This window comes from Takifugu flavidus, chromosome 17, assembly GCF_003711565.1.
Source record: "Takifugu flavidus isolate HTHZ2018 chromosome 17, ASM371156v2, whole genome shotgun sequence".
In the NCBI taxonomy this organism is placed as follows: domain Eukaryota; kingdom Metazoa; phylum Chordata; class Actinopteri; order Tetraodontiformes; family Tetraodontidae; genus Takifugu; species Takifugu flavidus.
The window spans coordinates 7,915,234-7,942,283 of record NC_079536.1 but is presented as its reverse complement, the minus strand read 5'-3'; the positions used below and the strand labels follow the sequence as shown (position 1 = coordinate 7,942,283).

The 27,050-nt window shown below is 41.8% G+C and overlaps 4 protein-coding genes across 10 annotated transcripts in view; 1 reads left to right on the top strand and 3 right to left on the bottom strand.

Annotated features, from left to right (window-relative positions):
- The window catches only part of tpk1 (thiamin pyrophosphokinase 1), a 42,043-nt gene extending 39,276 nt beyond the window's left edge, over window positions 1-2,767 (top strand). For both annotated transcript variants that reach the window (XM_057013044.1, XM_057013045.1), the window contains exon 9: window positions 2,465-2,767. In XM_057013044.1, coding sequence (XP_056869024.1) covers window positions 2,465-2,610 — 146 coding nt within the window. In that variant the 3' untranslated portion in view covers window positions 2,611-2,767. The remainder of the gene's footprint in view (window positions 1-2,464) is intronic.
- Window positions 2,768-4,949: 2,182 nt separating this feature from the next.
- Window positions 4,950-9,770, bottom strand: zgc:112332 (uncharacterized protein LOC553712 homolog). 4 transcript variants are annotated; one of them, XM_057013042.1, is made up of 7 exons: window positions 9,694-9,770; window positions 9,154-9,289; window positions 7,639-7,794; window positions 7,443-7,547; window positions 6,658-6,867; window positions 6,374-6,566; window positions 4,950-6,215 (listed from the first exon to the last, which is right to left on the bottom strand). In XM_057013042.1, the coding sequence occupies exons 3-7, from the start codon at window positions 7,778-7,780 to the stop codon at window positions 6,113-6,115; spliced, it is 753 nt and encodes a 250-aa protein (XP_056869022.1). In that variant the 5' UTR covers window positions 7,781-7,794; window positions 9,154-9,289; window positions 9,694-9,770; the 3' UTR covers window positions 4,950-6,112. The 4 variants fall into 4 exon arrangements, with proteins under 4 accessions (XP_056869022.1, XP_056869020.1, XP_056869021.1 ...); XM_057013040.1 differs by having other exon boundaries at window positions 9,174-9,289; XM_057013041.1 differs by having other exon boundaries at window positions 9,174-9,289; window positions 9,611-9,754.
- A 647-nt stretch (window positions 9,771-10,417) lies between these two features.
- si:dkey-73n8.3 (uncharacterized protein LOC100150965 homolog) lies at window positions 10,418-13,626 on the bottom strand. 2 transcript variants are annotated; one of them, XM_057013039.1, is made up of 7 exons: window positions 13,443-13,626; window positions 12,950-13,065; window positions 12,647-12,802; window positions 12,391-12,495; window positions 12,086-12,295; window positions 11,278-11,470; window positions 10,419-11,199 (listed from the first exon to the last, which is right to left on the bottom strand). In XM_057013039.1, the coding sequence occupies exons 1-7, from the start codon at window positions 13,454-13,456 to the stop codon at window positions 11,097-11,099; spliced, it is 897 nt and encodes a 298-aa protein (XP_056869019.1). In that variant the 5' UTR covers window positions 13,457-13,626; the 3' UTR covers window positions 10,419-11,096. The 2 variants fall into 2 exon arrangements, with proteins under 2 accessions (XP_056869018.1, XP_056869019.1); XM_057013038.1 differs by lacking the exon at window positions 13,443-13,626 and having other exon boundaries at window positions 10,418-11,199; window positions 12,950-13,327.
- A 1,632-nt stretch (window positions 13,627-15,258) lies between these two features.
- On the bottom strand, window positions 15,259-25,275 carry tnfrsf11a (tumor necrosis factor receptor superfamily, member 11a, NFKB activator). Of its 2 annotated transcripts, none has more exons than XM_057013036.1 (10): window positions 24,777-25,275; window positions 21,873-21,954; window positions 21,443-21,568; window positions 21,193-21,339; window positions 21,028-21,118; window positions 20,198-20,274; window positions 19,947-20,054; window positions 19,732-19,781; window positions 18,727-19,627; window positions 15,259-16,141 (listed from the first exon to the last, which is right to left on the bottom strand). In XM_057013036.1, exons 1-10 carry the CDS (start codon window positions 24,843-24,845, stop codon window positions 15,876-15,878), a joined length of 1,917 nt encoding a protein of 638 aa, XP_056869016.1. In that variant the 5' UTR covers window positions 24,846-25,275; the 3' UTR covers window positions 15,259-15,875. The 2 variants fall into 2 exon arrangements, with proteins under 2 accessions (XP_056869016.1, XP_056869017.1); XM_057013037.1 differs by lacking the exon at window positions 24,777-25,275 and adding an exon at window positions 23,980-24,752.
- Window positions 25,276-27,050: the final 1,775 nt, after the last annotated feature.

The following is a 27,050-nucleotide window of genomic DNA, read 5'->3' as shown; positions in this document are numbered from 1 at the left end:
TGCATTAATTGTACACGACGGTTGGCGCTTTTAAGGCTCTTGAACTTGTGGCTCAGCAATTAATGTAGCATTTTAATAAATAAATGCATTAAAATTAAATCAGTTTTTAATTCTCTATCTATTATAGGGAGAAAATGTCATCCATCAGATATTTTCTGTGTTGATTGGAAACTTAAACACAACATTGAAATCAGTTAGTTACATAAATGAAGGACAGAATATATCAATAACTAATTATTTTTAGAACATGAGGGTTTTTTTAAGCAAATCTCTTTAAATGACCAGTGTTTTAGAGATGTTTACATATCGATGTGTAACATTGCTTTGATTAATCTGTAATTTAATAATTGTAGGTCGATATCCACAAAATCGCTCCAGCTGGAAATACCTCAGTGAGATGCTTTTTCTACCACTATCTGAATATGTGCCCCCTCTTCAATGCAGAATTCTTTAAGCTCTCTTTCAGCTGTGAGATGATTGGGGGTTCCTTGCATGCACAGTCTGTTTCCAGCACCTCCACCATCTCAGTGGGATTAAGATCTGGGTCTTGATTGATTGATTACGATCCCGGGATCCTCTGTTTCTCAGGTTTCAGTCAGCAGTTAATGGATTTACTGGCACTTTGGGGTCATTGTCATGTTGCAGGAGTCCAGTTGGGTTTTGGCTTTCCAGAGGTTGCTCGAGAACCCTCAGGCTAAAAACATCATGGTAGCTTCTATGTTGAGAGCTGGTCAGGTTCCTAAATATGACACCTCCATGCTTCACAGTCAGGGTGAGCTTCTTTTCCTTGAATTCTGTTTTTGGTTTAGTTCAAACATGTCCTCTGTTCCGGTGTCCAAATAAATCAGTTTAGGACTCTTCAGAGCAGAGTTTATTATACCAGTAGAGAGCAAAGGTTTCCTCCTCAGAGAGAAGGGCTAATCACCTGTTCTGACTGAAGAGGAATGCTTGTCTCAGGTACTAGGAGGACATTTTAGGGGTTTTGGAGACATCTTTAGCATCTCTCAGTCTGCTCTCAGAGTGAACTTGTTTGGAAAGCCAGACCTGGCCACGTTGGCAGTTGTGCCCATGTGTGGACTATTTTTCCAGTGTGCTAAAATCTAGTTTCTAATGGCCTGAGACAGCTGTTTCCATCTCACTTTGGTGCTCACTCTCACTCCAGCTTTTAACTTTTTAACATTATGAAGGTTTTAAATGGTAAAGTACTGAAACTCAGTGGTTACAATCTGTACTCTGGAGGCTAATACAGGATATTCCCTGGTCTTTTAAATTACAATGACCTAATTTACATGGCAATTAAAGTTGGCTCATCACTTCCTGATGATTTGTGTTTCATAGACAGAACAGTTCAGACAGATCTGACAGCCAAAATACTTTTGACTGAACCCAGACATGAAATCATGAAGATCAATATAGATTAAAAACAAGAGAAAGCTTCCCATAATAACTCGGTCCAGAGCAGGAGGGGATTTTTGTTGTTTAAACTTGCTGGCTCAGACAAAATTAAGTGTAAAAGTGTCCTTTTTTCCCCCATCTGCTGTAGATTTGAGGAATGCAGATAACAGTAAATGAATAATAGAAAGCTTCAGGTAGAAATAGCCTTAGGCACATTTTTACATTAGACACAATCCAACAGCTCCACTCTCAGGACATTTGTCACCTCAGCTTATTCAGAGCGAATGCTTTGTGAATTAAATCAACCCACAATGGGGAAAAAATCTTCTCTCATTTTGGCCCACTGAAGCATATTGAATTCTTTGCTATAATTTTCACATTTAAATTTTCATAAAGCAAATTTACACAAATGTTACATCAAATAGTTCGTGAGGGTACTCAGGACATTGCCCTCAATTATGGTGTATCACACAAAAGATGGGTATTAAGCTATATATTTATTTACTTTAAAATAAGTAATTTGAATCATACTGGGACTAATTTTTGCACTCCCCGATTTGGCCAGTAGGTGTCAGTATCTGCCAGCTTCCGATTCAGTTGTGATTGGCCCGGAAATACCTTCATTTCTAAATTAATCAAATGTTCGATTTTTAGTATTCTAAGCATAAACACTGTGCGTTTGTCAAGCCTTTTAAAAAACATTTTTCAATTTTTTTCCCTCTGAATGGAATTGAGTTCATTCTCCTTCACCAACTACTTGATTTTAGAAAGGATCCCCAAACAAAAGCCTCACACCTCATTGGTCAGCCTCTTAATGGCAGCTGAATCTGTCTCAGGAGTATTTGTCCTGCCTGTAGGACTATCAAGTGCAGTGAGTTTACTAAATGTGTGGTTCTGTCTGTGATCCTGACCTGGACTCTGATCGAGTCTACGTTCAAAGTCAAGTAAACCGCCTCTACATACAAATCACTTCAGAAGACATTGTCACTAAAATTAGGACATCCTCAACAGCAGAATGCATTACAGCACTCAAAACCACTATTTAAACAGTTTCCTCTGTCCTCCACAGATAACCAGGTCCTGCAGTTTGGAAAGCTTGTAAGCACCTCCAACACCTATGAACCTGTTGCCCATGGAAACCCCAGGAAACCTGTAATGGTAACCACAGACCAGCCACTGCTCTGGAGCATGGGGATACATGGATACCAAGAATGAAAGACAACATTAAAGACTTGATTTTTGCATTATTAATCTTAACATAAGTGCAATTGCTGCATACCAATAATCTTTCAGAACTGTGGGGCTACTTTACTGCAACATCTAAAGCCTGGAATGTTTAATAGTGTAGTATGATAAAATAATTTTCCTCCTGTGTTCTTGGTCTCAGTTAGAGATTAGTTTAATATGTAAATTATGTATAAAAATAAATTATAGGTGGGAACTAACACCCCCACACCATGCAGAACAAGATATGGAAGGTGCCAGAACACCCCCAAAAGCAGCACCACAGCAAGACACCAAACCCACAAGTGCTAATTGAACCAGCAACTGATCCAGAGTCAAGAAAAGACCAAGATAAAAATGAGTTCCTTTATTAGCACTCACACAAATCAGTTAAAAACAAAAACATTTAATTGCTGCAAAAATAGCAAGGACACATCGTTACATGGGTTCCCATTTGTTTTTATTTACAATGAAATACAAATGTTGGGAACAATGTAAAAATGCCATCCTTACAGTCCTCAGTCCCATCTGCCGACAGTCTTCTTTAACCAGATATTCATGTTTGAGTTTCTGCCAAAGCAGCATTTAACCACCCCTGGAGAAAATACCAGTAGTGTTAGGACAGTTTAAAATAAGCAGAAAACTCTATATAATCAACTGCATAAGAGATCCACACCCTCACAAAACACTTTAATTTGTACACTTAAAATTCCTTTAAAAAGTTAGAATGAGATTTCCCAGATGACACTTTCTCTGTTGCTTGAACTGATAATCACAGGCATTGACCAGATCATTTAAATGGTAATCAGTTCGATACTTCAATACAAATTAAATCACGCAATCATTTATGATAGTAATATTTATGACAGGACTACTTACACAATGATGTTGTTGATGGGGATGTGAATGAGTTTAACAAAGAACCCAATGAAACCCATGATGGCAAATCCAATAGCAGTAGCCATGGCGATCTTCTGGAATTCTAGAGGTAAGAAATCCACAAAGTGTTATCAAAAGGCAGTAACCGAGTGTGCTCAGTGGTTCCGATCATGTCATGAGTTCTCAACAAAGCTGGGTTTATCAGGATTGATGCGCTGCCAAACAGCAAGATCCTACCTTTTCTGTCTGGCTTTGTGCATCTTTTGACGAGTCTTACAGAGTCTTTAATGAACTGTCGGCCAGGTTCGACGAACTGCATGACCTGATCCATGGTTCTGGGCTGTGGACGGTGGAAAAGACAAATTTCAGCTGTGATCAGGCTCGTTCAATGCTGACGTTGACCTGAGCAGCCTCGGGGATTAACACCACGGACGATTCATAAACCTCAAAACTATATGCACAGTAACTTTAACCCTAAAATATCTCGTTCCAAGCATTAATTGTAAGCCAGTATCACCAAACGTGACTGTTTTTTGTTCAAACCGTCACAGCCAACTAACGTCAGCCATAAAATCAGGTCGAGGTGAATTACAATGAAATGAAATTATAGTTTTTTTAAATAAAATAAAAAGGCCACAGAGCTCTCAAGACTTACTGCAAAGATTCCTTGATTCACACAATGTTTTACAGGAAAAGCGTCAAATTTACCTGTTTGTCGTGTTAGTGGAGAAGTCGAAGAAAAGACCGAAGGCCACGTAGCCTGAAGAAGCTTGATATGGTCGAGAGCTGACGTAGACTTTAGACGCGCGTGCGCATGATCTTCTTCTATGGTTTCTGGAAGGTTTTCATTAACAAGCGTCACCTAGAGGCTGGGCGGTGTCTCTGCTCAAAGAGCTGAAATCGCAGCACAATCCTGTTTTTGCCAACTTTTAAAACATCTGATTTTTGTTTAACTCTCAAGAGACCTGCATTCCCTCCATCCAAGTGTTTGTACTAAACACCTTCCTACAAAAATCTTTCTTCACGTTTTAATCACCTAACATTTGTGTTTACTAGATACACATATATAGTTCTGTACCATTTGAAAAAGCACTATGGATTGAATACTGGTAAAGATGTAAAGCACAAAATGCATATATTGCTGTGAAGGAATATTAGCCGTGGAGGCATTGTAGCCAGTCTTTTGATTCATGCCACATTTCTTAAGCCTTGAATAATCCCTCATGTGATTAAGACTGCAGTACTGTTGCTTAATAGAATTCTAGCATTTTCAAGAACATTACTCTAGAAGCCCCATCCGAATTATAGTAAAGATTGAGGGTTGAGAAGTTACTAAGAATCCTTGGATCAATATAAAAGCTGACAGAATACATTATACATTCAAAAAATAGTGTACAACAGTTATAAAATAAAGTTGCTCATAATCATGACAATGTTCTTTCATTCTAATGAACTTTTTCACATTAGTACTTTTATTTTACCCTAATATGAGACTTGTTCATCCTTTAAACCTTAACCTTAATGACTTTATTAAACCAAGGTATTTAAAGAACCCTAAACAGAATGTAAACAGTATTTGTACTAACCTTGTTCCTCTTCAGGGCTGCTCAACTCTGATGAGAGACACTTTAATGGAAAAGGTGTATTTGTGATGCGTTTGAGGCATTGTGTTGGACCTTCTTTTGCAGCACTGTGTGTTATTTTGAATCAAAGCTCTTTTGATATTTAATAATTGAAAGAGCAAATGTCTGCTACTTGGTTGTTTGATTCTACTTTGCACAAACGTGGTCTCTTCTCTAAAATAACGTTTTTTTGTGTGTATTTTTGCACTTTAATAAAGAAGTCATATCAGGTCCTTTTTTCCATTTCACTATTAAAAAGGTGCACATTTTTGGTGATAAAAACCTGCTGCATCACAAAAAGCTAACCCTTCACCTCAGCTAACAGAAACCATGGAGAAAGTACAGTAACTAATATGTAAATGGCACAAAAAAACCTTGCCAACCTCTTCAAACTTATTAACCGATTGTGCATGTTGTCACAATTTGGAGTAACAGTGCTGCAGGGTCAATAAATTGTTCCCATTCTGAGGGGACAATTTGCATCATGTTATGCATGTTCTGCATTTTCACAGGTGAGTGATACAAAGCTGTGCAGCGAGACTGATCATTGAAGATGTGTCTCATTTTAAAAATGCAGAGCTGTAAATACACCCCAGAGACCACATTCTATAACTGTTAACGACAGCGCTGCATGGGAAACCGATAAGAGTCTCTCGTGGAATATCTTCATCTGGAAATTGAATCATGATTTAGACTCTTTACCATTCTGAGAAGAAGTAGACCATATAAATTGCACGAGAGGGTTTTGCACAATTCAAGCAAATCTAGATAATAATAAGATAATAGATAAAAGATAACATCATTATAGAACAGTATCTATGCTCAATATACAAATAAAAATAAACATTACTACTACTACATATAGCCATCAGGACTAATGATATTGTGTTTTAAGGTACAAGCTAAATGTAAGGCCTCTTTTGTCATTTCAACACAAAATAGAACATTAATGCCTCAGTACTAAATTCCAAACACTGTATTGTTGAAAGGTTTTACTGCCAGGTGATGCCCAGCATGTTGCAGCTGATTTCCCACAGTTTTTGGGCCAGGTCATCATCGGAAGCAGCCCTTGAGCACGTTGCAGGAGCGCAGTCACTAAGGACACACAGTGAGAGAGAATTGCCATTACAACATGGTGCATTGTATTTACAACAAACAATTGCCCTTTTCTCAACAGGAAGTACTTAGCAGCATGAAGCCTGTGTCCTAAAAGCTCTTTTATAACTATCCTTGGGTTGAAGTGCTGCTTCTACCTAAAGTACCCTCCACTCTGGCTCTCCAGGTGAGGCTCCACAGCGCAGTAGATGGTGGTTTGGGCTCCTTCCACTGTTGTCTTGGTGAAAATTCTAAAGATTTTCACAGCCATCTGGATGCACTGGTGCTGGTGCCTCCACAGATCAGATTGCACCACCCCCGGGTGAAGAGAAAATACACTCACACCCGAACCTGTGACATGGATGCATTGAATTATTGTGTCAAAATAAACCTCCAAGCAAAAGGATCATACATTTCCAAGAAATGCAATATTTTAGCTCACCTTGTAACCTTTTTGCGAGTGAGCGTGCAAACAGCACATTAGCCAGCTTGCTCTGTCCATAGGCCTTCATGGTGTCGTAGCTGCTCTCACTGTTGATGTCATCCAGGCGAAGTCCCGTCCAGGTGTGTGCCACCGACGCCACAATGACGATACGGGCAGGAGTTGAGCGTTTGATGAGGTCCAACAGCAGGTATGTCAGCAGGAAATGGCCTGAGCAAAGTTGTGGAAATTGTGCAGTTATCACAATGCTCATTTAACCGGTTTGAATAAAGAAAATGGCAATTTTATTGTCAGATATATGCTGTAATTTAACTATATTAACCTAAATGTGAGGCCAAAATACCAGAAAACTAATGCTGAAAATAATATACTGAACAACATATTTTCCCATCTCAAAGAATATTCCAGAGAGCCCTGTGACCAAGTACATGTAAGGATGTGGCCTCTGGCTATTGTATCCACTTCCTGTTTTTCCATGACCCCAGAAGGAGTTCATCTTTATTGAAGGTATAGAAGTGAAGAATGTTTGTCAATGAGTACCTACAGTTTATGTGTGCAAACGTGTGCACATATGTGAGTTGGTGAGCACATTGTTCTCATCATCAGCATGCTAAGAAAAGCAAATCTGTGAAAATCTATGGAAGGAAGCCATGATGCAATGCTGTAACCAGGGGGGTTAGGGTTGGGGGAGATAGCTAATCAGTAGGTCAGATTGAGAGTGAAAATATTTTTTCGCAGGTTAATGAAAGTACAGCTACAGATTGTGAGGCTGCAGCAGGACTCACCCAAATGGTTGACGCCCAGCTGCATTTCAAATCCATCTGCAGTCTTGGAGTGGGGACACATCATGATGCCCGCGTTGTTTATTAGAATATTCACTTGTTTCTCCTCTGGAAAATCAGAGAAGCAAGGTTTTCTAATATGAAAAACGTCTTATTCACACTTTCAGAGGCAGCACCAGCAGAAGCCGGATCAACAGACCTTTAGCGATTAGCTCAGCAAAGGCTTTAATGGACTTGGTGTCGGACAGATCCAGTTTCCTGATGACCACGTTTTCATTTCCCGTGTCTTCCAGAATGTTTGTCCGTGCCTCCTCGGCCCTCTCAAGGTCCCTGCACGCCATCACGATACGGGCCCCTGAGACACAAGTACAGATATTAAAAAAACACATCTGTTAACAGCATTTAAATGAACTCCAAATCCAAATAAATAGATTTCTCTGCAATTTATTGCTTTATTTCTTTGTAAATGAAAACTATGTTGAGCTGAAAAACAGTATAATATGATTGAACAGTTTCTTCTAGAACTCCAAAAATGCTCGTCCAGCCAACTGTTGTCAGGAAAAGACCCTCTCAAGTGCGTTATTCTGATTCATTTCTCACAGAAATTACAATGCATACTTCTTAATGATCCCTGCACACACACACACACACACACACACGCTCGCCAATGAGCATGAAGCTCTTCCCACACAAACAGTGAACAGACAGAAATCTCCCCCATTGCGCAAAATTATCACCGTGCCCAGCAATTATACAGGAGGAGAGCCAATAAGCAGATGATGCATAGCATCTGCACCCCATCACAGGGCCTTTGTTTCTCACCCCGTTGTTCCCGTGTGGGAAAACCCAGCTGGCCTTGAATTTCCCAGCTATTTCCCTCAATTTGGTGTAATGCGACATAAAAGGTCAAGTTAAAGAGCCCTTCTTACACAATGTTATTTGTGCAAATGGGCCCCATCATCAGGCAAAATGGTAATAATACATTACAGTCATGCTCCCTCATTTTGCTTCACAAACACCAGTGATATGCATGTGCAGCAGTCATGAGGAAAAATGAATGTTAGAAGTGATTAAAAACGCTGATGTTCCGCCTGGAGGAAGCACCATCTGCAATGAATCCTTCCCAAATCTAATCATGTTGTCATTGTGGAGTTACACGTATAGATTAATTCAGCTGGTGAAACTCTCCAGGCAACGTTATGATGCTGCCCCAGCGTGACAAAGACATCATGTGATCTTATATATAAAAACAAAGCCAGTTTTGGTGTACATGTGAGAACAAAAGTAGGTGCACCTCATGAGTAGACAGGATCACATATGCAGGACAAGTGTTAATATTCCTCTCTCTGCATGTGTCTGTGTGTCCCTTTGTTGCCTGTCTGGCTCAGGAGGGGAGAGCAGCTCCTCACAATGCTCCCTCTGTCCCTGTGATGGCTCGTCTGTCATCACGGCCTTTTGTCTTTCCCTCTAATTAGTTGCAAGATGCATGTTGCTGACATATCTCCTGTGTCTGGAGTTGGGAAATAGACACGATACTGAATTCATAAATCATTCCATCTGTGCTTCTTTGCCACCAAAATGTGGGTGTTTTTTTTATCTTTCTGTCTGGAGAGGGGGTATTGAGGGCAAAGCCCACACATAATGCTCAGGCTTTGTAGCTTAAAAACCACTGTTGCATTAAGAAGTGCTCCACTGATTGAACAAGAGCCGTTGCCTGCTGAAGCAAGATGTCACCTCTTCTGGCCAGATCTTTGGCTGTTTCCTTGCCGATGCCGGTGTTGGCTCCAGTGATAATGACTGTTTTCCCATCTAACCTCTCTTCTGATGACCAGTGATAACAGCACACACTCCTGGGCATCACAGACAGCACATCAAAACAAGAGGAAACAATTGCAATTATTTCCTGTCACAACATGAAAAAAGGAGCCTCCAGAAAACTAGTTAAAGGTCACACTTAAGCTACTTTGTCAAGAATGCACATTCAGCCAATAATAAGACCTGTTGTGGAATGTTGGGAAAATGTAAAGAAACACAACAGACAATACAAATTCTATGTGAACCATACATTTTCAAACGGCCATTTTAGTATTCATACAGCACAAACTTGGCACTTCATTAAAAGAGGCTGAACAAATAAGCTGTCAAATTTCCTGTATAATATTCAGACTCACGGACAGATTTGCGAGAAGTGCCGTCACTTGAGTCAATAAATACTTGGGGGAAAAGAAACAGGCGTAGAAATGACTGGTCCTACCTGCAGGACATCCTTCCCTACAGATAAATAAGCGCCCGCGGAGCAGAAGGCAGCTACTTCTGCAACGACACCTCGGCACACCTTCGGCTCTGCTCGGTCCGCTTCGTCTGCCACGCCGCCGCGTGCACAGCGCGGCCACAGCTCAGCCAATCAGGTGCGAGCAGGCGTGTGATTGTTTCTCAAGTTCACCACCAGACGCTCGTGCCTCCTGCTGAAAGGCGTAAATGCTGGAAGCCTTCCACAAGTCTCCCTCCACCAGCCTCCATCTTCATCATACGGGCTTTATCACCAGCCTCCATCTTCATCATAGCTGCTTCATTTATAGGTTGTTCACCAGCCTCCACCTTCATCATAGAGGCTTCATCACCAGCCTCCATCATCATCATAGCCGCTTCATTTATAGGCTGTTCACCAGCCTCCACCTTCATCATACAGGCTTTATTTATAGGCTGCTCACCAGCTTCCACTTTCAACATATGGGCTTCATTTATAGGCTGTCACCATCTTCCACCTTCATCATACAGGCTTCAATTATGGGCTGTTCATCAGCCTCCACCTTCATCATACGAGTTTCATCACCAGCCTTCACCTTCATCATACAGGCTTCATTTATAGGCTGTTCATCAGCCTCCACTTTCGTCATACAGGCTTCATTTATAGGCTGTTGAACTCATTTTGGAGATTTGAATTTGTCAGCCTGACTGTGAACATTTATATTATCATTTTATCATTTTTTTAAGCTGTTTATTCAACCACAGACAAATGCACAAATGAAATACGAACTTGTGTGAATTGTATTTAAGGAATGTGTTGAGAAGGTTGTGTACACACAACTGTGAAAGAAAAATGGATTAAAACAAACAAAAAAAATCACAAACAACTATTCCAACTAGTCCAACTAGGAGTTGAAAGTTAGAAAATTGATTGCAATACTATAACATGACCACAAGATGTCGTCCAATATCAAATTTAACGTCTATGTCCATAGATGATGATTTTATTTCACAATTGTAGTGTTTAAATGGAGCGTTGTGAGAGATTTCTTTTGCAAATGAATAGTTAATATTGCACTTCACAGCTCCCTTAGGTTAAAATTACTACTATTGATACACATGTTACACATGTGTATTAATACACGTGTGTAACATACAATATGGAAATACAATATGGGAGCTATTTTATTTTTTAACTGTTTTCCAATTTGCTTTCGAAAAAAAAACCTTCAAAATACAACCTTCTGTTCTGCCATTAAAAAACATCCATTAAAATCACCTCTTTATCTACTTGCAGCATTTATTCTATGTCACACATTCACCATCAGACTCAATCATCACTGAAAACTACATTTGGCCCTAAACAGCAGTTGCGGCACCCTTATGGAAAATCTGTTTACGTGCAACGCATCATCTCCAGCGGATGCCCAGCATGTGGCAGCTGGCGGCCCACAGCTTCAATGCTGTGCCATCGTCCTGACCTGCGATGGAGCTCTGTGCAGCAGCACAGTTGCTGTAGGGAGGACACAGAAGTGTGACAACATTGATGTTCTGCTTCATGACCACCATCCATGCTGCTGTTGAACCCCACCTGTAGTATCCGCCATTGTGCATCTGGTCCTCAGGGGTGACGACGCAGTAGATGGTGGTGTAGGCCCCCTCTGCAGGGGTCCTGATGAGAAACCCAAAGGTTTTCACAAAGCTTACGAGAGGGCGCATCAAATGCCTCGTGATTCCAGTGTCCACCATGCCCGGGTCCACTGAGTACGTGCTCACGCCAAGAGCTGTGGTCAAAGAACATCAAATTGTATTGTATCAAATACTGTTTTAATGCATTTCAAACTAATTGTGTACTTGATTTACTCTGTGAAGTGTAGTTCAAGTGTAGTGTGGATCAGTTGCAGCTGAACCACTATGGAAAATTCCAAATCCACATCAAATACGTTGAGAATGAAACATCATGACGCTTTCTAACATGATGTAATTTGATTTGTCTTTAAACTTGATAATTATATTGTTACTGCCTGATAGTATTGTACAATTTGCTAGTATTTTCCAACCACAATTGGTTAGTGACTTACATAAATCCATTCGCATAAAGACATGTATGAGTAATTTCAATAATTGCTATTTGTTCATTTTTATGTGCATTCATTGGTACGTTCCTTTCATTAAAGAGCACCTTTTTATTTCCTCATTAAAGCATTACTTGAATAGTTTTTTTATTTTTCTATTCATCAAATCAATGTTTTGTCTGATTTTTGCACCAAGAAGCACTTTGTGATGTACTCAAGAGAAAATGTACTCTCACCAGACTCATTATTGACAGTATAATTTAAAAATAGAGCCATCATTTTAGGAGTAAGAACACCCATGTGGTTGGGGCGAGTGAGCGCTACCTTCAGTCCTTTTGGCGAGCTCTCGGGTGAACAGGACGTTGGCCAGCTTACTCTGGGCATAGGCTTTGATGGGGTGGTAGTTGTTCTCCCCGTTCAGGTCATCAAACTGGATCTTGCCAATGTTGTGAGCCGTTGAGGACAGATTTATGACCCGTGAGGGGGCTGAGTGTTTTAACAAATCCAGCAACAGGTAGGTCAAGAAGAAATGACCTGAATGGAGAGAGATGGAGATGGACAGTTTACAGAAAGTAATTGGAGAGTATATAAATGGACTTGTGTATTATTAATGTTTTATAACATCATACCCAAATGATTGACCCCAAACTGTGTCTCATATCCATCTGCTGTGGTGCTGTAAGGACAAAATGCCACTCCTGCATTGTTGATCAGGTAGTGAAGAGACTTTTCAGCTGGAAAATAAACAGCATGTGTATTACATGCCTGTGCAAGTAACTCTGTAATACTCTGTGTGTGTGTGTGTGTGTGTGTGTGTGTGTGTGTTGTGTGTGTGTGTGTGTGTGTGTGTGTGTGTGTGTGTGTGTGTGTGTGTGTGTGACTCACTGTTGTATATATTCTCAGCGAACTGGCAGATGGATTTGGTGTCAGCCAGATCCAGTAGCCTGGCAACTACCTTGGCTCCCCTCACCTCCCTCATGATGTCACGGGCGGCCTGCTCCCCTTTTGCCATGTCTCTGCACGCCAAAACCACCCGGGCACCTACAGTTCACCGGATAAATCACTGTTAAACAATTCTGCTTTTGTTTGAATTTGAAGCGCTGATTTCTAACTCGACTGCCAGAAGTCTCTGTGTTGGTTCACACATTGTGCCAAACAGTTAAAGAGCTTCAAATTGATACTTCTTGCCTCTGGAGGCCAGATCTTTCACCGTCTCTTTGCCTATTCCGGCATTTCCTCCCGTCACTATAGCTGTCTTCCCATCCAAACGCACGTCCGAGCTCCAGTTCTTGAAAAACAGAGACCTGATGGAGGTGAGATGCGAAAGCATACGAGAAATAGAGTCACCCAAAGTGGTGGTGAAGGCATTCTTTTACTGCCAAGGAAGTTAAAGAAGAGCTTTGTAAGAGGATAAGAGGAGTGTGTGTAAAAATAAAGGAGTGTGTTTGTGAGATGTTGGTTTGACCTCATGGTAACTGAATTAGGAGGGCGGTGAGGTTTACCACCTAAGTCAAAACAGTAAATTCCTGGAACCGCGGTCATGCAGCAAGTTAAAGATTAAAGGTTCCAAAAGACGTGGAAACGTCTCCATTTGTATCATTCGATATCATCATACAAAAATGTGGTCAAGCATTCCTTAAAATAGCTCAAATATACTGAGATCTGCTCAGAAGCTTCTTACCGGATCGCCTGCATGTCTGAGGTTTGTTGAGCTCCAACTGCAATGTTGACTCTGTGAAGACTGAGACTGAGAAGATGTTTGGGAATACTTATTAAACGATGTTTGCAAATGTAACCAATCAATCAGACACAGTCTGAAATGGGCTCCTTGTTAGGATTCACATGATAATGATGAAGATTAATGAAGAGGAACAGAGGGCTATTTATAACCTGGCTTCAAACAGTCTTTTATTTTATTTTTTTCTCTATCGACAGTGTTTTTACTGTCATGTGAGATGATTAAACTTAATCTGTAAAATGTGGTGCAAGAACTGGAGTGTCTAATGGGCACACGTGAAAATGAAGAAGCGGGATCCACAGGTGATCTCAGCAAATGTGGATTTACTGGTGCTTTCCACAGGAGGGTTGGTTTGTGTTACACTGTGCAAACACTGGAACTAAAATATCTCCTCTTGTTCTAGAACAACGTGCGTTCGGGCATCACATTTACAAGGACGCCCCAAAAGTAGGACACTAAATGTGGCAGCAGCTTCCTCTTATGGAAGCCAGTTTATTAAGAAGGAACATGCAGATTACTTAAATTATTAAACTGATATTAGTTTAGATGTGGTAACAGATGGGAGGGCTTTTGTTTTTCAAATATTCAAAGTGATTATTACAATACAATTATCACATCTTGAATTCCATGTTAATGTTATGACAATGTGGACTATTTCTTTCATGACCATAATGACCTTTCATTTTCAATTCTTAATTATACAGAAAGAATAATTCCTTATAATTAGGCATATTTATTTCAGTACTGGTCACCTCCCTCCATACAGACCACAGACTTTAATGGGAGACTGCGAAACAGCCAACAGGTCCTTTAAAACCCCGCTTTGAGATTAAATCTTCTCTTCTGGTTTTAACCAAAACTCACCACTAGAGGGAGGAATTCAGCAACTTCCAGCACAGAACCTGAAGTCTCCAATCAGGACTCACGTAAACCATGTGAAAGCTAGTCATAACTTCCTGTTTGCACAAACAACCAGAAAATAAGCTGAGGCAACACACACACACACACACACACACACACACACACACACCACACACACACACACACACACACACACACACACACACACACACACACACACACACAGTGGTATGCTGACCCAAAGCAGACCCAAATGAACGCTGCCTGCTCCTCTCATGTGGTCTCTCTGTGACGCTAGCGAGCCTGACTGCTATTTAGTTTGTGCTCACAGCTGCTCGCCATCCTCACTGCATCTGATGAAAGGCTGCCTTTTCTGTCAACATGGGGACAAAGACACCAAGGCACTGCCACATGTACAATTAGCTTTTCTTCTCAGATTATAGATCATCTGGAGGAGATGAATGACTTGTAATTTGTCAGGTCCAAAATAGAAAGAAGTGATTTAAAACAAAGAAGCCAGGAAAGAAGGCACCTTCAATCTTATCTTTTAATCAAAATATTCACTCAACCGTTCATTGCCATCATTCGTGATGTGTAATCGCTAATCTTTAAAATGTTGCATACGTGCAGTGAGGTTGCCGTTTGCGTTCTTTGCTTGTCACTGACACCACAACACAAATGAAAGGAAAGAAAAACAGAATATTCATTCTTGTAGTCAAAAATTTTGAAATACAGTATGTACAAACAGGATCATAAAGTAATTTTTTTCCCAATAAACAATCTCCTTTATCAAATCAATTAAAGCTAAGTAGAAACAGGCCGACTTTTTACTTCATTAAGCCTTGTACAAACGAAATACATATATAATGAGAATTTTTTTAAAAAAACAATCCAGTAATAAAATAGCTTATCAAAATGCACAGCATTTCTTTTTATTTCTAGACACAAACAAGATCTGTGGTGCAATGAGACAAAAGTGAGTCCTTGTACAGTTTGAGCAAAGCTTTGTAGCAAAAAAATTATGTTCAATTACTGTAAAACAGCTTCTGAGAAACCCTGAAAACCCTGACTGTTGAATTTTTGACTATAACAAAAAGGGTAATCTTTCCACATTGTGGACAGTTTGTTACATAAGAAAAAACCCAGTGAATCAATGAAATGTCAAATTAAAATAAAACAGGCAAAAAGACATGCAATAATTCTCTTTCCGCTTAGGAGCCACTTACAATTTCCATTCAACTGTAAAAAAAGAAAAAGAAAAAAGAAGAAGGCTGCTGTTCAGTGTGAATTCTGGTTCCACATTCAATTTCCAACAAAATTTCCCTAATATTGTCTGGAATGGAGGGAGTGTCCATTATAAAAAATGTCTTCCACTGGAAAAACCATAAAGGCTCTTTGGAGATGCCTGAGATTGAGTGACGATTACATTCCACCGAGTTAACCAAAAGCCTCAGTTCATGCTTTTGTTTGTTAAAGCTAATTGAGTGGACACGCTACAATAAGACCTGTTAACATTCACCGTTCCATCATTTCCTGAACTGGCAACGTCTCGTCCTGCAAGGCATCGTGGGAAATGGAGTCCTGTGCCCTTGGAATACTTTGAAAATGCAGAGCTGACTCGTTGGCCTCTTCCTGGACAGGGTTTCGGAAAACGCCCCCCTGATCTGTCCCGTCGCTGCCTGGAGATGAGTGACCGACGTAGACAACGATGACTTCACCGCTGAAGTTCATTACCTGGCCGCTGGAGATGAAGGTGGTGTTGTTGCTCCCAGACACCTGAGCTGAACAGAAGAAGAAATGGGATCTGACTAAATTGCCATTAGCCACAGAGCAAACCAGTGGGTCAAAGGTTGTGACATATGAGTCATTCTGGACTCTGGCGTGGGCAACAAGAAATATGCCCTGTTGGGAAAGGCTGAGATATCAACATGTGTAACGTGTTGCCTAAAGCGACTTCCACTGTTTGTGACATCACTGAAGAGGGGCCTCAGATGACAAATGGACAGTGGTTGTGAGGACCATGCAGATGGAGCACAGAGCGGCCTCATGGACCACCATACCATATCCTTCCTGCTTCTCTAAAATGCAGCAAGTCTGAGTGTGAGAAACCTCTTCAGCTCATCAAGCCTTCACAGATTGGGGTGTGTACATAATCCTGTACTCCTGTGGACCCTCAGAGATCTGCTGCTGTCCATATTGAGCAAAACGTTTTAGGCTCTCACACTTGCTTCGCCTCTGCTTCTTTTTTTATCCAGCCTCCTGTCTGACTTTCCAGCAGACCTTACTAACAGACCCTGTGTGACTCACAGCTCATGCCTTGTCTGCGCGCACAGCACACACACACACACACACACATGCAACCACACCACACACACACACAACACCACACACACACAACACACAGTTAAAATGAGCATGAAAGCATTAGCAGACTATTCACTGCAAAGTACACATAGCTGTCGCAAAGACACACACACACACACACACGTGCAGTCTGCGTGTTCCCCACTTGAGAAACTTTCCCAGAACGCCAGTTGGGGCGCCCTGGATCAAAAGTATGCAATTTCACCACAAATTAGAAAACAAAGAGTGGATGGAATCCGCTTGGCTTCTTGTGTTTGTCCTTCCCCGACGCTGAGATGATTTGTCTGGATGTCCGACAATTGTAATGAAGCAGGCAGGGATTTTATTTACCGGGGATAAGCCACGAGTCCAAACTGTTCTGCACCAATCTTGGCAGATTCTCCCTGGACGGCTGCCACTGGGCAACCCTTCAATCAGTCAAACCTATCAGGATCATGTTATTTGTGGCATTGCCTTAAACCAACAGTTCTGGACCAAAGTTGCTCTCGTTCAAGTAGAATAAAATTCATGCAGACACGTGTTAGCATCAATTTCCATTTAACCGTCAGAAAGCAGTTTGCAAATACTGAATAACTTTTCTCAAGAAGCTACGGTGGCAACTGCCTGCACGTCTAGTTCTCCCCTCATTGCAGGGGGTCCATGGACATGCCTGCTCGGAGGCAATGATTGTAAGACTTGATTGTAACAGAGGCTATAAATATAAAAAAGTTGAACTTATTTTCTAGAAATAAGCCCAGAAATGTAAATGCAAAAGTGATACAGCTGGTTTGTAATATTATTTTGTCCATCCGGGGCTACTGGAGCCACATGATGGATCAACACGGATGCAGGCCTGTGTCAGCATTTATATAAATATCTCATAGTACTATATTCAAAATAAGCATGTCTATTTTATTTTGTCTAAATTCAGACGTGAGGAAAAAGCCTTCACACTGGCCATTAAACAGAAAACTAAAGAAGTCGTATTTGATCATAAAATTTAATTAGTGCATGATGGGAAATGGGTTTCATGCCGGGCCGCAGGTGTGTCATTAAAACACCCAGTCATCTGTGAGAGCTGAAAAACACATTCACAAGTTTGCAAAGCAACGCGTGTGTACCGCTCACGGTGTGTGCGTGTGTGTTTTTGTTGGGTGGCCGGGGTTCTAGGAGCATTACTCAAGCTGTGCACATCTTGCTTCGATTAAGGCCGTGGCCACTTTGTGCAACGTGATGGAGCCGTGCATAAACAGGAGTTCTGTAGATGGCACAGTTCGGTCTGACACGCACACAAAACATTATGCTAGTCTGCGGTTCTGGTGAGGCCACAAGCTCATCAAACATTCCCGTATCTCATTACAGCTCTCTGTGTGGTCTCCCCAAAAATGTGGAATCCTATCAATGCCAAATTTAAATAAAAACATTTCTTGGAAAAACATAAACCTCTGATTTTTGCCCTGAAATCGATCCTTTGTTATAAGTTTTGTTGATGTAATAACACCCTATTGTGAGCGAATCACTTGTCTGAATATTCAAGAACGGCTGCTCCCAACCCTGACCACTCTATCTTTAAGGCAAACAAATATGTCTCCAGGACACATATGTATGTTTTTTTCCTCCCAACAAAAACAATACAAGGTTGACTGAGAATGAAAATGTCCAGCATTGACTTACAACATTCTGTTGTTGACGGTGGCTTTTGCCACAAACTGGGAACGTGAAAACTGGGTAAACTGCGGTATTGTGGATCAAATGTAAAGCTGATACCCTGCGGCAATACAGTGGCGCAATGCCTACATAAACAAAGAGGACAGATTTGGCCTGGCAACTGCACCTATGGCCTGACACATGCTTCAAAATGGGTCTGTATTCCTATAGCAAATAATTTAGAGGTATATCCCCTAACCCGTAGCAAATAAGTTTGGGGATATGCCCAAAAATTGGAGACATTTCCAGATCGATACCATTTGGCAACCACATGTTCAACTGGACTTTCAAGTAAGTTTGTTTAATTTTGACCAACCTGAGGTAAGATTTGGTTCATTCAGCTGACTGTGGAGGCTCTCTGGGGTGCAATCTAGCTGGGCCTCGGTTGAAGAAAGCTTGGATCCCCTGCTGTCCCCACAGGAATGTCCCAGGCCTTGATCCGGGCTCAAAGCCCCGGGGGGCTTCAATGGGTCTCTGGCCGATGCAAACGTTGTCTTGGGGCTGACCGAGACCGCGCTCGTTATCCCGTCTAACTCCTCCTGTTTCAACAGTGAGCTGTCAGTCAGGGGTGGTTTGATTCCTGACTGATCCTCAGACAGCTGGGGGCCAAGTTCAGAAAGTGGAGTGGACGGAGGGCTGATAGACGAGCGAGTTATTTGGGAAGAAAATGAGACAAGTGGAGCAGTAGCAGTCGTCTCACTCTTGGATAACAGCATCTTGTCTCTCTTTTCAAAACTCTTGCTCCTGCCAGGCGACGTTTTCACATTGTCCTCTTTTTGTTTCTCGTCTTTCCGAATTTCACTTCCACATGAGCAGTTTCCCAGAGTCCCTGGGCTAACTGCCTGGCTGCAGTCCTCGTTTTCACCCACTTCTAGCGGTTGGCGGACTGGCACGTCACACGTGCAAGAACCGGTTAGAAGACGAGACTCGCTGTCACCCTCCTCTTCTTCCGACACCTCCTCTGGCTCTCCACAGCCTTGGTTTGAATCCTCTGCCACTCTGTCCCCATGGGCCTCTACTTCCTCTGACTTCTTTCCTGTAGTTTCATTCGTCACTGTGATTTTGACTTCGGGCACAGACGTGGGGAAGGTGCACAGGGTCTTGTCGGTCACACAGGGGGGTGACTGGCAGATGAGTTTAGTTGTCTCACATGGCGAACATTTAGGTCCTCCAGGGCCTCCTGCTGCTCCACTGTGGTAAAGAGGAGCTAAAGTCTCCTTATAAGTGAAACAAAGAAATGTGTAAGTAGCATTGTTAATTATTTTAAGTTTCCAGTATAGTGAAAAATGATCTACTACTATACTACTATAATCTACTTTACCTGCTGTATCCGTGTCCTCTTCAGATTCTGGACACATGATCGCAAATTTACTGAACAAAAAAAAGGGACATTTTAGTCAAAAATGTACCACAAAGAGGTTTGGACTTCACAGGTTCTCCTAATTACACGCACAAAACTGTACATGTAATTAAGAATACAAATTGAAGAATAACACTGAAAGCTCTCACTAGAGGTGAAATTTGAGGTTAACCTACCAGAGAGTAATTTCAGTTTATCCTTGTTGCAGAAGAGCAATAGGATGAGGAGGCAAACAACAGTGATGGCAGACAGCACCGAGACTATGACCCAAGATGGCGCCGCATCTGCTGGTCACAAGAGTCTGTTGTTGAAGACATACTGCATATCATCCAGTCATAAAGCTGAACTTCTTTTCCCTGCCGCCACTCTCACTTGTGCAGACGTCCCTTTAAGTAGCATCTCAATGGAGACAGTGAAAGAATCTTACCAGAAACAGACTGTCCACACACTGCGTCAGCCTCGGCGCTGCCCGTCTGCGTTTCGCTCCTTCCTTCGGTTTTACAGCTGGAAGACAGAATGAAACAGCCGTCCACTCAGATGTGTTTTATTCTTTTATAGACAGATCGGCAGTAGCGATGGATAAATAAGTCAAAACTATCCTTATGATATTGAGTGTGTGTGTTCCTGAGTATACTATGTAGTGAGGACCAGACTAAGCATTACATTGGCAAATGAATGCATTCTAGTAGTTTTAGTTCATTATTTGAGGGTAAAGTCTTGCACCATTTGGTCGGCATTGTCTACTGTTACTGGCTGAGGTGGAAGGTATTGAGGGATATTTGGCTCTCCCAAGTCCCCACAAGTCATATCTAATGCATATATGGGCGGACCAAGGAAGACTATTTTCTACTACGGTACTTGTTTTTTTGTTTATTATATAGCGCTGTATCCCATGCAGGGTTGTGGTGAGGGTGCTGGAGCCTCTTCCATCAGAATATGAAGGCAGGGTACACCCCATCACCTCATCAGTTCCTCAAGTATCTGCTATCAGATCACCTTGCACTGTGGCTTAACCCAAGAACCCTCCGCTTCTCAGCCCAGTCCCCTCCAGACTGAGCTACCACCATGATGATGTTTCACAAGAACAAATGTGCATGCGTGTTCTTACGGATACATGCTATATAGGGAATACTAAACCACATATTTTCCTGGCTTAAGGAGGACATTTTTGGAAGTGAGGACATTCTGGCAGGTCTTCACAAGTCCACTGTGTGTGCCTGTGTGTGTGCATATGTGTACCATTGTGTGGAAACTTACCGAGTCCACTGTTTGCATGGTTCAGCTTTGTTGCCAACAGAAAAGAAGCCTTTCTTACATGCCACACACTTCTTCCTCCCATGAACGGACTCTGTAACCAACATTTTTTTAAGTACAGCTCCAGCTGGCGCTCTTCAGCTAGTGATTTTCAGCTGTGCATCTCACCAGAGTCCGGCTCCAGGCCATGTCCGGCGGCGCAGGTTGGGATCCTCTCGCAGTACTCACAGTTAATGGGGGAGCACTGCAGGCCGGGAAAGCAGCGACACGGCTCCTCTGCTACTGGGTTTTCAGGCCGTTCCATGAAACCTTTAACTGAAGGTCATAAAGTATATTAAGGTCATGAAGAATTGTTGCAAACAGTTTTCTAACAAAATAAGTTGGGGTAAATAGCGGAGATCTCTCTCTGTGGACTGACTTGGATCACAGTACTTCTGCTGGAGACAGCGCGCCTTGTCGGTCCAGCCCGGCTGATATTCTCCACTGCTGCATTTGACACAAATGGTCTGGTGTGACTCCGTGCAGTGAGAGAACACGTGGAAGCCTAACCGGAGCAAAAAAGGAAAGCGACACGTGGTGAATAAACGGCAGATCCATGATGAGACTATGGTGAGGCCAAAAAGGAAAACAGGATCAACTTCCACTTTTTCAGAACTGGGTCAAATGTCACAGTAAACTGTGTGAGTAAGTGTGTTTATGGGTTATTTTAAGCACACACATCCTTCCTCTTTTGATTTAGCATCTTTATGAATGGAAAAGTTATTTTTATTTTCAATTCTGCAAACCAATTGTGTGTTTGTGTGTATTTGCGTGTGTATGTGCGTGTGTGTGTGTGTGTGTCAGAATACCTGGTTCACATTTCTTGCAGCATCTGGAGTTTTTCCAGTAGTGCTTCTCATCGCACATGACGGACGATTTAGAGAATACGACCTGAAAAGATGCGGTGGTGAAAAATCAGAACACAAAAACATCAGTTGGCCATTCTTTGCAATTTTCACAATAGCACATCATTGATATTTTGACATCACGGTGACTAATGAGAGGATGAGGATGGTTAGAATGTTTCCAAGACTTGACCAGAAATGTTTTCCACACGCTCAGAGTCACCTGACCACAGCAGTGCTCAAACTACGCAAACATAAGCAGTGGAAATTTACACATTTAGGTCATTTTGATTGTGAATCAAACGCTTTGCTCTATAAATAATCCTGTTAACGTCTGCAACAGCAAGACTGGAACAGCATCTAAATTTGCACTGAAGGGGAGACGAAAACAACACACAACGGTGGACATGATGTGACGAGGACATTGTTTTTTTGTACTAGGAATTGGAGGAATCATTTACCTCTGGTAGCAGCGAACATATCAGTTCAATTTCAATTCACTTCAATTCATCTTTATATAATGTCTGTTACGGTGACTATTGCCGCTAAGCACTTCACAGATGTCAAAGTGTTTAAGTTGCTTCAAAGCTGGTAAAAATGAAATATTTTTAGTATACACATAAGCAAAAAGTGAGATTGTAAGGTCACTCTCTCACACACTCACACACACACACAGTCCTTCTATACACACAGTATAGAAGGACTGCTGAACTTGCTGAATTACAGAACCTGGCTGTTATGACAGAAATGCTGCCAAAGCCACATTGGTCTATATATAAATGCAGAAAAACCTATAGACCCGACTGCACTCCCAACTACTTACTTTTCTCATGCAACCATTCTGTTTTTCCAGCAAAATTATGGAGGTGCTCTAAAAAGAAATGCTGTTCCTGCAGAAATCACTGATGCAAAATGTGACAAACCAGACTGACTGCCCTCCCCACATGCACAATACAAAAGTGATCCTTCTGTTGTTTTTAAAAAAAAATATTTTAGAAGCCTTGAGCTAAGACACCACTCAATAAACCCCTTCAAGCTTTTAATTACCCCCATTCTCTTATGCATCAACCAAGCTTTTTTTTTATTATCCAACCAGAGAGGTAATGACATCCACTCTCTCACAGCTCTAACCGCAGTGCTAACCAGGACCACGTGCTGCAGCAGACTGATGCCACACCTACGGGGGAAGGCTCCCGTGATACGAAAATGTTGATAGCATGTGATAGATGTGGAGGTGTGGTCAAACCGGACATCAAGAAGCCAAAAAATGCTGGGTATTGTATTTTTGTTCCCACTGTATCTAAACTTTGTGTAACGGTGATGCGGAACAGTTTTTTTCCTTCCCTAAATACAGCAAATATGCAGGAGGGAAAGAGCAGGTCCACCCTATATGATTATAGGCTGCCACCAGGGTTAAGACAGGACTTCCACCCTCAGAACTATATCTTCTCTCCACCAGAAGCTCATGTGGTGCCCAATAATAGTTCTTGTTTTAAAAATCTCTAAAAGCATTGTTTTGGCAATGCAATGTTGTAGATTGTAGGTGTGACTCAGAGGGCATTCCATTTGCTGTCAGAAAACTGGAGAATTTGCATAACGGCTGTGATGGCTGGTGGCTTTCGGCCAACCAAGAAGCACGATTTGACTTTGATATCCCCACTGATCTCTGATAAGGTTCTGCAAAAGCACAACACTGTAGATAACAACTGTGTTTGTACCAAGTATAAAGAGTACAAGCTAAAATAATCACAATATGTTCTTCTAAAACTTTTATAAAAAATAATAACTTTGCTTTCCCACCTCCTACAAAGTCCTGATGTTTTGCTGACAGCAAAAACTAGTTATGGAACGGCAGACCAAGTTGCTACTGGAATAAAAAACAAACATTGTCTGGTGAACAGGGTCGGAGTGTGTGTGTTGGGGGGGGGGGGGGTAAACGACTGTGGAACATGGAGAAAATCCACGCATTGACTGGGAAGATGTGTCAGTTCCATGTAGACAGGCCAGAGCCTGGGGGATTGGACATAAAGTATAACCTTCTTGTAATGAGGTGACTGCCCCCACTGCACACCTTAAAACAGGAACAAATGCGCTAAATGATGGATGGATGATGATGGATGACTATGCCTTTGAACGGGGTGATTCCTGCAGGAAACTGTCAGTCGATCCTGGCAAGAGCAGGCAGAAGATTTCGCAAAACTGCAGCATCTCCTGTAAAACACTGACACTTGGAACAACAACAGGGAATCAAACGCGTCTCTTCCAGTTAAAAGTCACAAGTGACTTACAGGCACACAGGCAGTGACAGATTATTGGTGCCCAACAGTCCCACCACTGAGACCGCAGCTCATAAACTGCTCCACCTGGACAGAGTTAGCTCCTTGGACTAAACAACACCGGCGTGTAACGGCTGATTCACTCCTTTATGTCTTTTAATTGCAAAACGTCTTACTAAGATGAGAATCTTCGGCAACACAAATTGTGCTTTTAACGACGCATTGAACCTTCCGTTAGTGGTTGCTCAGGCGACGATTACGATACTGTTCTTTCCAGTTTTGGTGGAGCTCTTTTGCTCAGTGAGGCGCAAAGCGAGTGACCAGCTGCTACGGCGGTGTTTCGATGGCAAAAAGGAGCTCGACCCGAACCAAACTTAATCCAGGAGGATTCCAAGCATACACATCGAACCTCGAACCCTCTCCCAACTCTTCGATTCTCTCGACCATTTACTGTGATGTCAAGTTGATTTGCAAATGTACTTAACCCGCAAGAAAAAGAGCTAATCTACTCAGACTCTACTGTATCAGTAAGAATAAAGGACAGGACAGAAAATAAAGATCCACCCCATGTTTAGGCAGCTAGTGTTTTTACCTGTGCGTAAAAGGTGACGAAGGCGCACATTATCCAGGCTCTGGCGACCCAACTTGTAAATAATTCCATCTTTCTGATTGTCAACAATCTGCAAACGAATCTTCAGTTCAGACGATGGTTGTCAACACCGGTTCGCTCAAGCTCTCGGTCAATTCTTCCCCTCGTGTGCGTAAAAGTGGCGGGTCCTCCGCACCGTCTCACCGCGCATTCTTGCGCCGTCATTCCCGGTCAGGCGGCTGCAGCTCTCACTTGTCTCTTCATTTCATGTTCCTTTTGCAAGTTTTCACCCACGCGTTGTGAGGGGAAACAGCGCGCAACCGCTTGTAAAAACCTCCCAAAAGAGAGAGGGAGGGATCTCCTGCACGCTGTCATGTGCGTAAAGCAGCTTCATCCCGCCTCTCTTATCTGACCCCGAGGCTTCTCCCCCGTTTGAAAGTGAGAGGTGTGTCTGTCCATGATGTGAATCGGTCTCTGTAACCTGAACCTTCAAGACCCCGCAATAATATTCTGTCAATTTTTCGGTTGTCAGCTTGTTAAGAAACTTTTTTTTTTTTTTTAAAGTTTGGCACATTTTCACAAAAACATAAGAATGATTCATCATCATTTCAAGCATAGCTACATATAGAATTGACAGAAAATCATCTTCATTGAGCTCATCTGACAATTCCAACATTGCGAATCCAAGTCTTATTTTAGTATTTCTTAGTGGTACTATCGAAAAACAAACCTCTTGGCTGTAAATGGATTTCTCCTTCAGCAGCTACCTTAGTTTGGCTGACACTCTTGCTGAGAAAGACAACACGTTATCTCACCAAATGATGACACCAAATCCCACACACAGGTCCTATAACACACATGTATTCACTGTATATTAATTAAAAAAATAAATAAAAAACATGATCTGAGCAGCATCGTTATTAGAATCAATATTTTCCTTTCAAATAGCCAAATCTGTAATCAGTTAAAAAAAAAAAGGTTATACAAACTAGAGTCCTTAAAATATAGAGGAAGTGAGATAGAGAGAGAGAAAGTGAGTGACTGAGTGTATTTCTAAATTTGCATGTTTGATTAGATTCATTCAACCCTGTCAAATCACAAGAGGAAAGGTTTGGGAGAGTGGAGAAGTTTCTCCTCGTTATGACAGTTATGCAAATACCAATGTGCATGTGCCCCCCACCGCCCTCCAAATGGAGAAAACATAAAGATCCGGGCCAGAGAGCAGTTAAAAAAGCAATGTGAGGAAATGAAAATTTCTTCAGTCATGAAAACAGAGCAGGAAGAACTGTGTCAGAGTTTAGAAGACCAGTAACCAGAAGATCAGCAGCGTTTGTCTCTCATAGCGTAACAAATACAATCTGAAAATATACTTGCAGTTATTTTCCTGGCACTGAAATAAAAATAAGAACTTAGTTACTAAACTCTTATATAAGGACTAACGTTTGGCTGTTCTCATTCCTAAGAACAGAAGTTTAAAATACAGTAAAACAGAGCTTATTTATAGCTTAGATGTACCTTCAAGTGCTGTGCAGGAAATTGTAAAACTCCATTCACCTAAGAATGACATCATTTCAACATATTCACTGTGAATATGTCAATGGGGATGATAAAAAAAAAGAAGCAGAATTTTGGGTTTGAGGAAGAGCCAGAGGTGGTAGACAGAGAGGAGGCTCCGACTTCCTCATCTTTTTAAAAAAGAGAAAAGCTGCTTTGTGTCTGGGGCCTCTGTAATTTCCATCTCTGGTCAGTCCCAAACCTCAGGAAGCCTCTGCATACATCCCAAATATTTAGGCAGAAGCCAACTTGATTTTGATGGGTTAAAGTGCAGGCGTGCTGCAGGATAACACCACGCTGCTTTTATGGGCACCGCACCAGTGACGGAGTTCACAGAGTCGACACCGTTTCAGACAGCTTGCGCTCCAAAATGCAGCAAATTTGTTTCCACTGATGCAGAAGCACAGACAGAAAGCAGCCACAGCCTGTTTTGACTGGAGTTCAGGGGAAGGTTTCGGTTCAGGTTGGCAATATTAAGGGCTGGGCTATTGTGTTCTGCTGGTTTTTGAGGCTGCGCTATTGACGTGACCCCAGGCTCACCGGGGTCAGTTAGGGTTGCATACTGATGACATTCCTTTACAGGTGTTTGAATAAGGGCTGAAAACTGCTGAACTCTTTACTGTGCACGCAGATCACCTTCCTTATGTCGATTTCCTCACATATTTAGACCACACCTTTATGAAAATAAAGCCATAGCCTTTACTGCAACCCCACGTTTATCGA